This window comes from Aulonocara stuartgranti (genome assembly GCF_965226115.1).
Source record: "Aulonocara stuartgranti genome assembly, chromosome: 7".
Lineage (NCBI taxonomy): Eukaryota > Metazoa > Chordata > Actinopteri > Cichliformes > Cichlidae > Aulonocara > Aulonocara stuartgranti.
The window spans coordinates 47,837,582-47,849,936 of NC_138945.1; the positions used below are offsets into that span (position 1 = coordinate 47,837,582).

Here is a 12,355-nt window from a genome sequence, read left to right on the forward strand (position 1 = left end):
GTCCCATTGTTTGATATTAGTGCTTGTGAGGATAATTTTAGAAGTTCACAATGCAGACACCTCCAGCCTCACTAAAGTCATTCCCTGATGATGAAAGACCTTTACTGTACATTCTTCTTTCAGGTTGGTTTCCTAAGCACACTGTGTCATATCAGTTCAGGTTGTGGGTTTCTGTTAGCACCAGTAGCATTACATAATGAAATCTCACTTTAAGTGTTGGGAAATAATTTGGGGATCATTCAGACCTACTATTAAGTGTCACAAATACAGGCTCAGCATGTGAAACGATGTGATGGCACCCTGGCCAAATAGGTTACAAAACCCCTTCCATAACCTGGCCCAGTATCCTCATTTAACTTGGCAAAAGCTGTTTTTAGAGGATAAGCCAAACAAAAGGAAACATACTTGTTTCCAGACAGCGATTTAACTAATGTGCACAATTTACTTTATGTAGGCGAGTGCATTAAGCTGCAGGTAGAGCTGTACATATGTTTTTACATCTCATGCTTTAATTCTCAAGCATCTTTATACACACACATACACAAATGCACACACCTAAAGGCTGGACTTGGCCCTAAAGCTCAGGCAACAAGGGAAGAACAGAGCATAGCATTGTTTGCACAATCCATCTAATTTTGCTCCACAAATCGCTTTATTTAGCAGATCAGACCTGAATTAGCAGATTACTGGTTGGTTGGCTGCCTGCACCTTCGTCATAGCATCATCAGTGACGTTAACACGGTCGGGGTCATTCTGTTTAGCTAAAACACAAGATTATTCATGTTTGAACAGAGAAATGAAATCGCCAATAATTTTTTTTGATCATGCTTCACTGTGCTGCATAAAGATAACTTTAGACATTGGTCTCGCAAAATGATCAACCATATGAACCTTTTTGAAATGTTACCTACAGATGAAGGCGATACACTAAACATCGCAAGAAAATACAATCACAGAGTTATGCAAAATTGGCCAGCAATTTCTGCATCAACTTCCTCAGATTAGTAACCACTCTTCTATATAAAATTCACTTCCTTGGATAATGTTTCGAGTGCACTTGAGTTTATTATCCTGTTCCAAGACGGCTTCAGAGCGTGCACAGATGGCCTCCCATGACCTTTAAACACTATTTCGAGTTGCTGAGCCACTGAAACAACTAGAGACACATTTCCACTCCCATGCATTACTATTTTTACAGCACATTATTTTCCAAAATGTGTATTCTTTGCACGTACTATATGTTTAGTGGAAAAGTGTGTTTTGGTACAAGAAAGGTTGTTGTTTTTTCTTGGCACACCTATAATGCACCTCAAACTTTGCAGTCTCTGATCGTGAACACATGTACTTTGAGACCAAAAGTTGTAATAGTTACCTGCAGGTACCCCGAGATAATTTTGGGGTTCTTGGAGACTGTTTTCCATCAGACGATCTGCACTTAGGGATAAAATTACTGGGATGGGAAATCAAACTGCCTGCAGTTTGAAAGATAAACCTCTTGTAGATGATCTTTCTTATAGTAGTTAAAAAACATTTTACTAATTCATGGACATTAAAATGTTTTGTCTGAAGGCCTTTAAGAGTTCTTTAGGTTTTGGTATGATGATAGCACAGAGTTCAATTAAAAGCAACCCCTTGATTTTTAAATAAAGTTAAATGTCATTAGCACCATGGAACCCCATATTCTAAGGTGTCATGGGTTTACGGGGGGTTTTGGGATTTCCAAAGAACTCCCATAAAGTTCATTCTGTTCATCTGGATGTAGAGTTTTCAGTGGGAGAAATGTTTCGTCACCCATCCAAGTGACTTCTTCAGTCTCAGCTGACTGCAGGTTTCCCCAACCTTATAAACATAATATTTGCATAACGACTGAAACTAGCTCCCTGGCAAACAACGGGCTGGTCAGTTTCTTGATCATTAATATTTTCATTACCATTGATCCAGAAAAACAAAATGAAAATTCTGGAGTGGCCTAGTCAAAGTCCTGACCAGAATCTGATTGAGATGCTGTGTCATGACCTTAAAAAGGCAGCTCAGGTTCAGAAACCAGTGTAGCTGAATTACAACAATTCTCCCAAGATGAGTGGGCCAAAACTCCTCGACAGCGCTGTAAAAGATTCATTTCCAGTTATTGCAAATGCTTGCTGAGAGTGGCTCAACCTGTTATTAGGTTTATGGGGCATGTCTCGTGATTTGTCAGATAATTTATTTTAACATTTCTTCAAGAAGCCACCAACAGCACAAACACAGAGATGTTCAGTTCAGCGACTGGCCAACAGAGAAATTGTAATTTAGTTGCACTTTTGCGGTGGCTTAATTTTTCAGCTCTCTGGGTTTCTGCTCGACCCCAACAACTTGCATGAAATGTGATAAATTATGCAATTTAAGTTTGCAGAACCAGACTAACCACGTCTTCTCAATTATACCTCCAAACATGTGAAACAGAGCATTTGAACACAGTGTGTTCATCCTGGGGACTCAGCACTCACAATGGTCTCTGTTCACTCCGTTCAAGTCTCCTCGGAATGCAATCAAATCCCTCTTCTCCTTAAATCACTTCTGAACTGAAGGGTACACTTAACTTTACATCATCCTGGCCCTGCCTTTCATCACCGGAGCTCGTCCACCATTGGTTAAAAAAGCAACCCCATCACAGCTACTTCCCCCCCCCCCCTTTCCACACTCACTGCCTCTTTTATACTGATTGAAAAGAAAAAGGAGCCTGTTGGGTGTAATCTGCTGTGACGCGACTAATCCCAACACTACAAATCATAGCTCCCATCGACACTTCTCAGCACAGACCCTGTGACTCCCCGCCAGCTACTTCACGTCTGCCTCAGGTAGGAATCGGCCTTCTTTGCTCAGATGATGCTTCCAGTTGTATTCAGTTCCTTAACTCCTGTTGTTACCAGGCAGTGGATTTGGCTCAGCTTTACAGACTTCATCTTATGTAGTAGGATGAAATTATGGATGTTTTGCTGCCTTGTTTCTCTTTTATCTCGAGGTATCTAAAAGCAGATCATTCCAGCTCAAATCTTGTGCAGTGGGTGCATCATGGGGCTGACAGTGGTTAGGTTTGAGGCGTTTCCACTGAGACCGAGAGTCATAAAAATGCAAGCACTCGTAATACCACAGCTTTGGGCTGTGTAGCATGGTATTATAAAGACATATGGATGTTGCTGGTCTTTATGAATATATTTTATAAGTGCTTAATAGACTATTAGACTGCACTTTCATTTTCTTTCAAGTAAATAACTGACCGCAACTAGGTTAGCTATTCAACTTTTGTTCAAATCTCCTTCATCAAGTGGTTGCATGCTGTATTATACTGTATGTATGCCTATATGTATGCACCATTGTACCAATTAAAGATTTTCTTGCTCTATATCTAACATTTTTCCCATCGACACCCACTGTGAGCCTGATGATTATGAAACTAAAAGGCTGTCAAGCTTAACTCTCCTGATAAGTCACCCAGGATTGGCAAAAGCTAAATATAGCCAAAAAGGTACCATGTGAGAGCAGAGAGGATGGGATAATTGGAGGTGAGCTTCCCTCCCTCCAAGACATCTACAGGAAGCGGTGCCTGAGGAAAGCGGGGAGGATCATCAAGGACTCCAGTCACCCCAGCCATAAACTGTTCAGACTGCTTCCATCAGGAAGGAGGTTCTGCAGCATCCGGTCCCGTACCAGCAGACTGAGAGACAGCTTCTTCCATCAGGCCATCAGACTGCTGAACACGTCATAGACACCTCAGCTTCACTACTGGAACTTCAACATTATGCACTCCATACTGTATATAAATGCCACTTGTTTTGCACATATTCAACTCTGTATATTTTATATATTTTATTATTATTATTATTATTTTATTTTATTTTTTTACTATTTAATTTGTAAAAATGTGTATACACACACACACACACACACACACACACACACACACACACACACACACGTAGGAAAATATTTAGTATACACATCCAGAAATGCATACACTATTATATATTGTACATATATTTATTAGTTTCAGGTTGGCCATTCTTGTATTTTGCTCGTTTGTGTTGTTGTGTTTGCACATCTCTGATGCTTGTGGGGCTCGCACACAAGAATTTCACTCGCATGTGCTGTGCCAGTGTGCCTGCACATGTGATGTGACAATAAAAAGTGATTTGATTTGATTTGATTTGATTTTGAAAAGGGATTTAGAAGGACTACAGTGTGTCAGTTTTTAAGATTTAAGTGGGATTGATAAGAATCACAAGTTACCTCTTCTTTTCTTCCAGACAGGACAAGGACATTTTTAAAGAGAAGACATGGCTGTAGTCGTGAGTATCTCCACTTTTACACTCTTAAACAGACAAACAGGACAGCATTCATAAGGACAAACATCTATTCTCCATCTCAGATGGATTCAGCTGCAGCTCAAAACTTCCCAAAGGCCCATTGTTGCAGACACCAGCGATAGCCACAGTTTCTTTAGCTGCTAATCTCTGATCCCTGCTTCAGGTCGAATAGTGGTCCTCACCATGTATTTACAAGCTTTGCAGGACTCATGTGAGGGAGATTAACCAAAACACTGAAGTCTATTGATTGCGGACCTGCAACACTGGTGGACAGGCATCCTGTCTCACGTGGATTAGACGTGTTTTAAAGCTCACACAGCAAAACCCAGTCTTGTGAGAGAGTTAAATTGACATGACGAGGTACTCGGCTTTTATCCAAAGTGCTGCGCAACTTAAAAGTTTTCCTGCAGACACGTGAAACATAAACATCTTTGTGCTCACAGGGAAACGGTTTTCCATCAGCCATTATAACAAACTGCAACATCTTTAGTTAGTCTCCCCCATTACAGCAATTTTGACAGGTGACACTGCTGCCATTAAAAATGAATGTGCTTCATTCACCTGTGCCACTAAGCCAGTGAACATCCATAATGTCAAGATCCTGGAAATGGCACACCTAAGTGGAATGCATCCATTTTTAATGATGGTAATCATACCTGTGCCTTCTTACTATGATAAAATGTTTGCTCTGAACAGGGCCGACTGGGGTTTGTGTTCAAAAGCACAACTTTGTCTGTTGGTTTAAAGCATTTAATCTTTACTAAAGTGGATATAGCATGCTCAGTTTCATATTCATTTCTTGACCACAACTAGAGTAGCTTTGAATTGAGATCAGTTCCACTTATCCTTATTTTGCAGTGGGGTGGGGTGGTGGTGTTGGGGGTGTAGAGTGGTGGAGCCTATCGCAGCAATCATAGGGTGAGAGGCAGGGTACACCCTGGACACATCGCCAGTCTGTCACAGGGCTAACACCGAGAAACAGCCACCCATTCACACTCAGACCCATGGCCAATTTAGAATCATCAATTACCCTAAAGTCCCACCATATGTCTTTGGACTGTGGGAGGAGGCCTGAGACAACCCACCCAAACACAGGGAGAGCATGCAAACTCTACACAGAAAGACTTCGGCAAGATGGTGGAGTCAAACTCAGGACCTTACTGCTGTGAGGCAACAGCATTAACCACTGCGCCACCCGCTGCCCTTCAGTTCAGTTCAATTAGTTCCAAATCACAACAACATTTACCTCAACATTGTAAGGCAAGGACCCTACAATAATACAGAGAAAACAACCAGGCCACCCTTATGAGCAAGCACTTGGCAAAAGTGTGAAGGAAAAACTCCCTTTAACAGGAAGAAACCTCCAGCAGAACCATGCTCAGTGAGGGTGGTGGGTGAGGGCAGGAAAACAGGACAAAAGACAGAGATTAGTCAAGTCAAGGCCACTGGAGAAAGCCCTGTCACCTTTAGATTTGAACTGGGAGTGTGGAACTAATAAAAGCATCTGACTGGAGGAGCGCAGAGTTCGAGTGGATAGGTGCAGGCTAAGAAGTAAGATTAAATGCAAAGTTGTGTATAAACATGAACACATAGTGAGTTTAAAGAAGTGAATAAAAAAGAAACACTTTGTGCATCATGTGCACCTATTGTTGCATAACTAAGAAACTAAGGGAGGATTCAGGGTCACTTGATCCAGTCCCAACTATATGCTTTATCAAAAAGGAACATTTTTAAGCCTAATCTTAAAAGAAGACAACGTGTCTGTCTCCCGAATCCAGACTGGAAGTTGGACTTTGGGAGGTCGTATGATTTACTAGTCCATTTGTTTCCCTGATTAAGTGTCTTTAAATGTTTCTGAGGAATTTGAGATTACAGGACCAATAGATTTTCTCACTATAAATAAACATTTATAAGCAACCATGACAAGCTGTAATAATATCTTCTGTCCTCAGAGTGGAACTTACCGTATGGTGTCAGAGGAGGAGCAGGCGCTCAGGGCCAAGCTGGAGCGTCTGACCGTCAAGGACCACGGACCAGTTTTTGGACCCTGCACCAACGTGCCAGACCACACAATGCAGAAGGTGATCAAAGAAATCTTTGGAATAAGATCAAGATTCATCAGAGTCACATCAGGACAAAAAACTCTTTAACAAGCAAAGGAATTGTAATGCAATGCCAGAACAACCCCAGTAAAACCTCCAGGTTTCCTTTTGTTAAAAGGGAGTTTTTCCTTCCCACTGTTGCCTAATGCTAGCTCATAGGGAGTCATCTGATTGTTGGCATTATCCCTCTATTATTGTAGCGTCTTTAACCCATTTTACGCTAGATAAATAACTCTAAATTGAAGTTTGTTTTCATAAATAAAATTAAAGTTTGAGAATATACAACTTTCAATGGTTTACTTATTAACAATGTCCAGTTTTTTGAAGGTACATCTTTGTGTTGGTGTTCCAAATTGGGAAAAAACATTAAGGCTTCATTAGGATGTGCAATACCCTTTCACAACAATAGGTGGCACCAGAAATGTAAAACTTGGGATAGTAGCCCTCCAATTGTTTGTCTTAAGTTACAAATTGGAAGCAGTGACTTTAACCTCCTAGGACCTGGCATCCACATATGTGGACATCACATTTTGGGTTATTTAGACCAAAATACTAAATTTTGCTCTACAAGGGCCTGATATCCACTTACAAGGACATTATACTGCCTCTGTCTTATCAAAATTGAAAACGAATATCCTCATATGTGGCTCTCATCTTTCTTGGAAAAGAAATCAAGTAAAAAAAAAAAAAAAATCTGGTGATTCTTTGTTTTTACGTTCATCGGGTTCCAATCAGCCCAAATATCAAAGATTAAAAATGCATGCCATGGAAGAGTTCGGGTCTTAAAGCTGGCTTGTCATTCTTAATTGTGGTTAGACCACTACCCTATCCTATCTAAATTATCACCCTGTATCTGGTAGAACACAATGGTTTGATCAGTACGACCAACTTTAAGGGCATAAGTGAAATGAAACATGGACCATATTTATGAAAATAAACCCTTATACAACCAGGACCACTCAAATATAATCTGTGAACTAACTGCCTGGACTGGCTCCTCTCTGCAGGCCAAGGATGAGCTGAATGAGACCGATGAGAAGCGGGTGTCAGCAGTGAAGGAGTTGCGAGCAATTATTAAGGAGAAGGCAGAAGGTGGTGATGATCTGGCCAAGGGGGTGCAGGACACCTTCGGGGAGAAACCAGACAACATGCTGACCCGCTTCATTCGTGCCAGGAAGTACGACGTGCCCAGGGCTTTCGACCTTATGAAGGGTAAAATGTTCAAAATGAGCGGCTGAAAGTGGCAGATCTAAATACATGCACATCATTTCTTCCTCTGTGCATCTAAGCGTCATTATGGTATCAATTCTGAAAAGTCATGTAGCCTCACAAACATATGATTTTATCATAAGGATCCAGGTTAAAAAAATAAATAAAAAAAATAAAAAATCTACCACCTGTAGTTAAAAAAAAGCATTTTTCAAAGATGAAATGTAATCTAATAGGATTCCTGTGCTTCTACTCAGGTTATGTGCGTTTTAGGAAGGATTACCCCGAGCTGTTCGAGAACCTGACCCCTGAGGCCGTGCGCAGCACCATCGAGGCCGGCTACCCCGGCATCCTGCATAGCAGAGACAAATACGGCCGTGTGGTCCTGCTTTTCAACATCGAGAACTGGGACTACGAGGAGATCACCTTTGACGAGGTATGGTGACTCATTTCTTTTATTACACAGGAAGCTTATGTATTTTTGTCCCATCTCTGACAGGAGCTTACTAGAAGATACTATAAATATAAAACATGTTTGTCTGTGTGCATTCAGATCCTGCGCGCCTACTGTGTGATACTTGAGAAGCTTCTAGAGAACGAGGAAACTCAAATCAATGGATTATGTATCATTGAAAACTTCAAGGGCTTCACCATGCAGCAGGCATCAGGAATCAAACCCACTGAGCTCAAAAAGATGGTGGACATGTTACAGGTGGGGGGGAAAAAATCCATTATTTTGGTTGAATTACTTTAGAGGAGAAGTAAGTAAGTAAACTTTATTTATTAAGCGCTTTTCACAGACAGACAATCACAAAGCGCCGTACACAAATATTAAAATAAACAATAAAATCAATAGACATTATATACAATGTAAAAGATCAAATGTAAATAATGTAAAAAATATAAAATATGTAGATCAACAAAAGGCTTGTTTGAACAGAAGAGTTTTTAACAGTTTTTTAAAAGAATCCACAGAGTCAAGCAAACATAAATGTAGTGGTAAACTGTTCCACAGCCTTGGTGCAACAGACTGAAAGGCTCTGTCCCCTTTTGTCTTCAGTCGTGTACGGGGAACAACTAAGAGACTCTGAGTCTGTGGGCAGAGATGACGAGCAGCAGTGTATTTTATAAGAAGCTTGGATAAGTAATCTGGAGCCTGGCCATTTAGTGCTCTGTATGTTAAAACAAGAATTTTAAAGCGAATTCTAAACTCTATTGGGAGCCAATGTAAAGAATATAAGATGGGAGTGATGTGAACACGCTTGGTAGAGCGAGTTAGTAATCTGGCTGCTGCGTTTTGTATTGTCTGGAGGCGAGAGAGAGATGATTTATCCAAGCTAGTAAAAAGGGAATTACAGTAATCTAAGTGTGATGACACAAATGCATGAATGAGTTTTTCCAGTTCAGCTGAGGAAACCATATGTCGCAGTTTAGATATGTTTCTTAAATGATAGAAACAGGAACGAGACAAGGATTTTACATGAGAGTCGAGGCCCAGAGAAGAGTCAAATATTACTCCAAGATTTCGAATATTTGACTTGACAGATGGACAGAAAGAGGCAAGAACCTGACTGATTTTAGAATGTAGCTCAGGAGGAGCTATGATCATGGTCTCGGTCTTGTTAGTATTTAGAACAAGGTAGTTGCTTGAAAGACAATCAGAAACCTGGGTTAAGCACTGGACTAGGGTGGACAGCCTATCCAGCTGATGAGGCTTAAAGGACATATGGAGCTGAATGTCATCAGCATAAAAATGATAAGACAGGTCGCTAAAAGATTGAATGATACCAGCTAAAGGAAGCATATAAAAAGAAAATAGTAATGGACCTAAAACTGAGCCCTGTGGGACCCCACAGGTCAGGGCAGCAATGTCAGAGGTGAACCTGTCAGTCCTAACAGAAAAGGTCCTATCTGATAAGTAGGAAGAAAACCAGTCTAGGGCAGAGCCAGATATAGCAGCCAAAACCTTGAGCCTGTTAAGTAGGATTTTGTGGTCGATAGTGTCAAAGGCTGCACTAAGATCAAGCAAAATGATCACAGAACAGTTCCCTGCGTCAGATGCCATTAATAGATCATTATAGACTCTTAAGAGAGCGGTCTCTGTAGAGTGCTGCTTTTGAAAGCCAGACTGAAAAAGGGTCAAGAATGTGTAATTTACATAATAGAGACCTGAACTGATTTTCAACAATTTTTTCAAGTAATTTACTTACAAATGGCAATTTTGAAATAGGTCGGTAATTACTAGCAGAGCTAGGATCAAGATTCTGTTTTTTTAACAGAGGAGTTACCTCAGCGTGTTTAAAATAAGATGGAACACAGCCTTGCCTCAGTGAACTGTTGATGATGGATAGTAATGTGGGACCAATGCTGGTGATAGACCCAGACAGGACAGAGTGAGGTAATATATCTACAGAGCATGATGAGGATTTCATTTTACCTAAAACTATAATTAAGTCATTTAGTGTGATTGGAGAAGAGGTGGTAAATGATCCAAGACAGCAAGGGGTATCTTCATAAGGGGAGGCACTTTAGGAAATTTTGGATTTCAAGTCCATCACCTTATTTACAAAGTAATTAAGGAAAGTATTACAATCTTCATCAGAAAGCAACAGAGCATGCTGGGTTGGAGGAGAAACAATACTGTTGATGGTATCAAATAGAATTCTTGAATTATTTTTATGACGATTTATAAGATTATTGAAGTAAGAGGATCTGGCCTCTTTGACTGATTCATTATATAGGTAAAGTAGGTCTTTAAAGTGCTCACGATGGACAGTCAGACCGGTGGACTTCCACAGACGCTCTGCTTTTCGTCTGTGGAAGCAGAGCGTCCACAGCTCAAAAACCATTGTATAATAGAGTAGTCAAACAAAGTTTCAACACTTTGACTTGGCATTCATTTATGATGGGATTTTTAGATTCCTTGCCCTTCATCTTGCTCTTTGTGTTCCACCAGGACTCATTCCCTGCCCGTTTCAAAGCTGTGCACTTCATCCACCAGCCCTGGTACTTCACTACCACCTATAATGTGGTCAAACCTCTCATGAAGAGCAAGCTGCTGGAGAGAGTGAGTCAAATGAATCATATTCAATGACAACATAGATTGGTTTTAGTCCTTGTAGAGAGCATTAATGGCAGACATTAAGGGGGTTTGCAATTCAAACTGTGACCACTGTTGCCCCTTAAGTCTCTGATATATAAACCTATCATCAGCCAAGCTCAAGATATCCTTTATATTTTGGTTTGAGTGCAGGAGAGCTGTAATATGCAACGTGACAGCATCTGACTTGACATGAACCTGCTTGGCAAAAAGTAGCAAAAACAGTTTTGCATTTTTTCTAATAAAACAAGACTTTCATACATACTCGACAGTCAAGTACCACTGTATTAATTCAATAATGTGTTGGTCTGGATCCTTCAGTTTGCTTCTGAAAGGATTTTGATGTGTGTTTCACTCTGATTAACAGAGCTGAATCTAATAACCATAATGCCACTCTAAAAATTGGTTTTATGGTGCGCTTAAGCAATACGTTTGAGTCTGTCAGGATATTCGATACAAGGATATTAAATTAATTTATGACTTTGACATTTGGCTGCTGAAGGATAGCACACACTTTTAAGCATCTCTAACAGCTGCGGATGTTCGTTTTAGGTGTTCGTGCACGGAGACGAGTTGGAAAATTACTACAAGGAGTTTGATGCCGAAATTCTCCCTGCCGAGTTTGACGGAAAAGGTCCCAAGTACGACGGCAAGGCCACAGCAGCCAAGCTGTTTGACTAGACATCCTCAGTCCTTTTGCCAATGAGGTCGAGAGCCTTTACGTATTATAAACCCTATAGACTGTGAAGAATCAACGCCCAATCTAGCTGTGTGGTTGTAGGAACTAAAGTTATGAATGAAAGTCGTGACTGTGTTAGAAGGTAAAATGATATTGTACTGCACAGGTCCTGGTAAAGCACATTCAAGACAAAAACTAGACAAGCCATCCCAGTGACACCGTATAGTTTGAATTTTCTAGTTGATGACCATCAAAAGTGCCATACATGCTCCAAATAACTACAGAGTGCATACACTTCATGTATTTGCTTGTCTTTCTTTGAAAGTCAGTCCTATGATAAGTAAAACTTACTTCTAACTCATTACAGTGAACATTTTAGTGTTTGTATTTATTTACTTTTTGCCAATTCTGTATTTTTTTTTTAGCAGAATAAGCAGTCCAGTCCAAATTATCTCGCTCAGGCCAGGACTTTTTTTCGTTGGTGCAATTAAGATAAATTTTAGTCCAATTAGCATCAATCTTGTCACAGGGTTCCCCTTTTTATCACTAGAACCATAACCAATAAATAAATAAATAAATAAATAAATAAATAAATGCAGATAAGTAAATGTACACAGTGGTGGATTAGCTGTGACAATCACTTTTAGTTCATTCCAAACCCAAGTACATGGACTGAATGACTGGCTGCCTTGGAGGCAGTTGTCAATCTTAAAAGAAAAAGAAGAAGAAGAAGAAGCAGAAGAAGCAGCATGGTTTGGTACTGGTGTGAAGTGTACAGAAGCTTATGATTATGGACCAATAAAATAAAATAAAATAAAATAAAAGTCATATATGTGATTATCTTATCACATACAGTGTTTTTCCATTACGCAAAAACACTGCCAATCCTGACCGGCTCTGAACACCACATGTTATGTCTCCG

The 12,355-nt window shown here is 40.2% G+C and overlaps 1 protein-coding gene across 1 annotated transcript; it reads left to right on the forward strand.

The window, feature by feature from the left end:
• The first annotated feature begins 2,724 nt into the window (after window positions 1–2,724).
• rlbp1b (retinaldehyde binding protein 1b) lies at window positions 2,725–12,257 on the forward strand. Its single transcript, XM_082538948.1, has 8 exons — window positions 2,725–2,837; window positions 4,284–4,325; window positions 6,296–6,424; window positions 7,453–7,657; window positions 7,912–8,090; window positions 8,208–8,366; window positions 10,611–10,721; window positions 11,307–12,257. The coding sequence occupies exons 2-8, from the start codon at window positions 4,314–4,316 to the stop codon at window positions 11,433–11,435; spliced, it is 924 nt and encodes a 307-aa protein (XP_082395074.1). The 5' UTR covers window positions 2,725–2,837; window positions 4,284–4,313; the 3' UTR covers window positions 11,436–12,257.
• Window positions 12,258–12,355: the final 98 nt, after the last annotated feature.

Coding starts and splice junctions, on each gene's coding strand:
- rlbp1b (XM_082538948.1), top strand. Junction 7,658..7,911: donor GGCTTTCGACCTTATGAAGG/GTAAAATGTTCA, acceptor GCTTCTACTCAG/GTTATGTGCGTTTTAGGAAG. Junction 10,722..11,306: donor AGAGCAAGCTGCTGGAGAGA/GTGAGTCAAATG, acceptor TGTTCGTTTTAG/GTGTTCGTGCACGGAGACGA.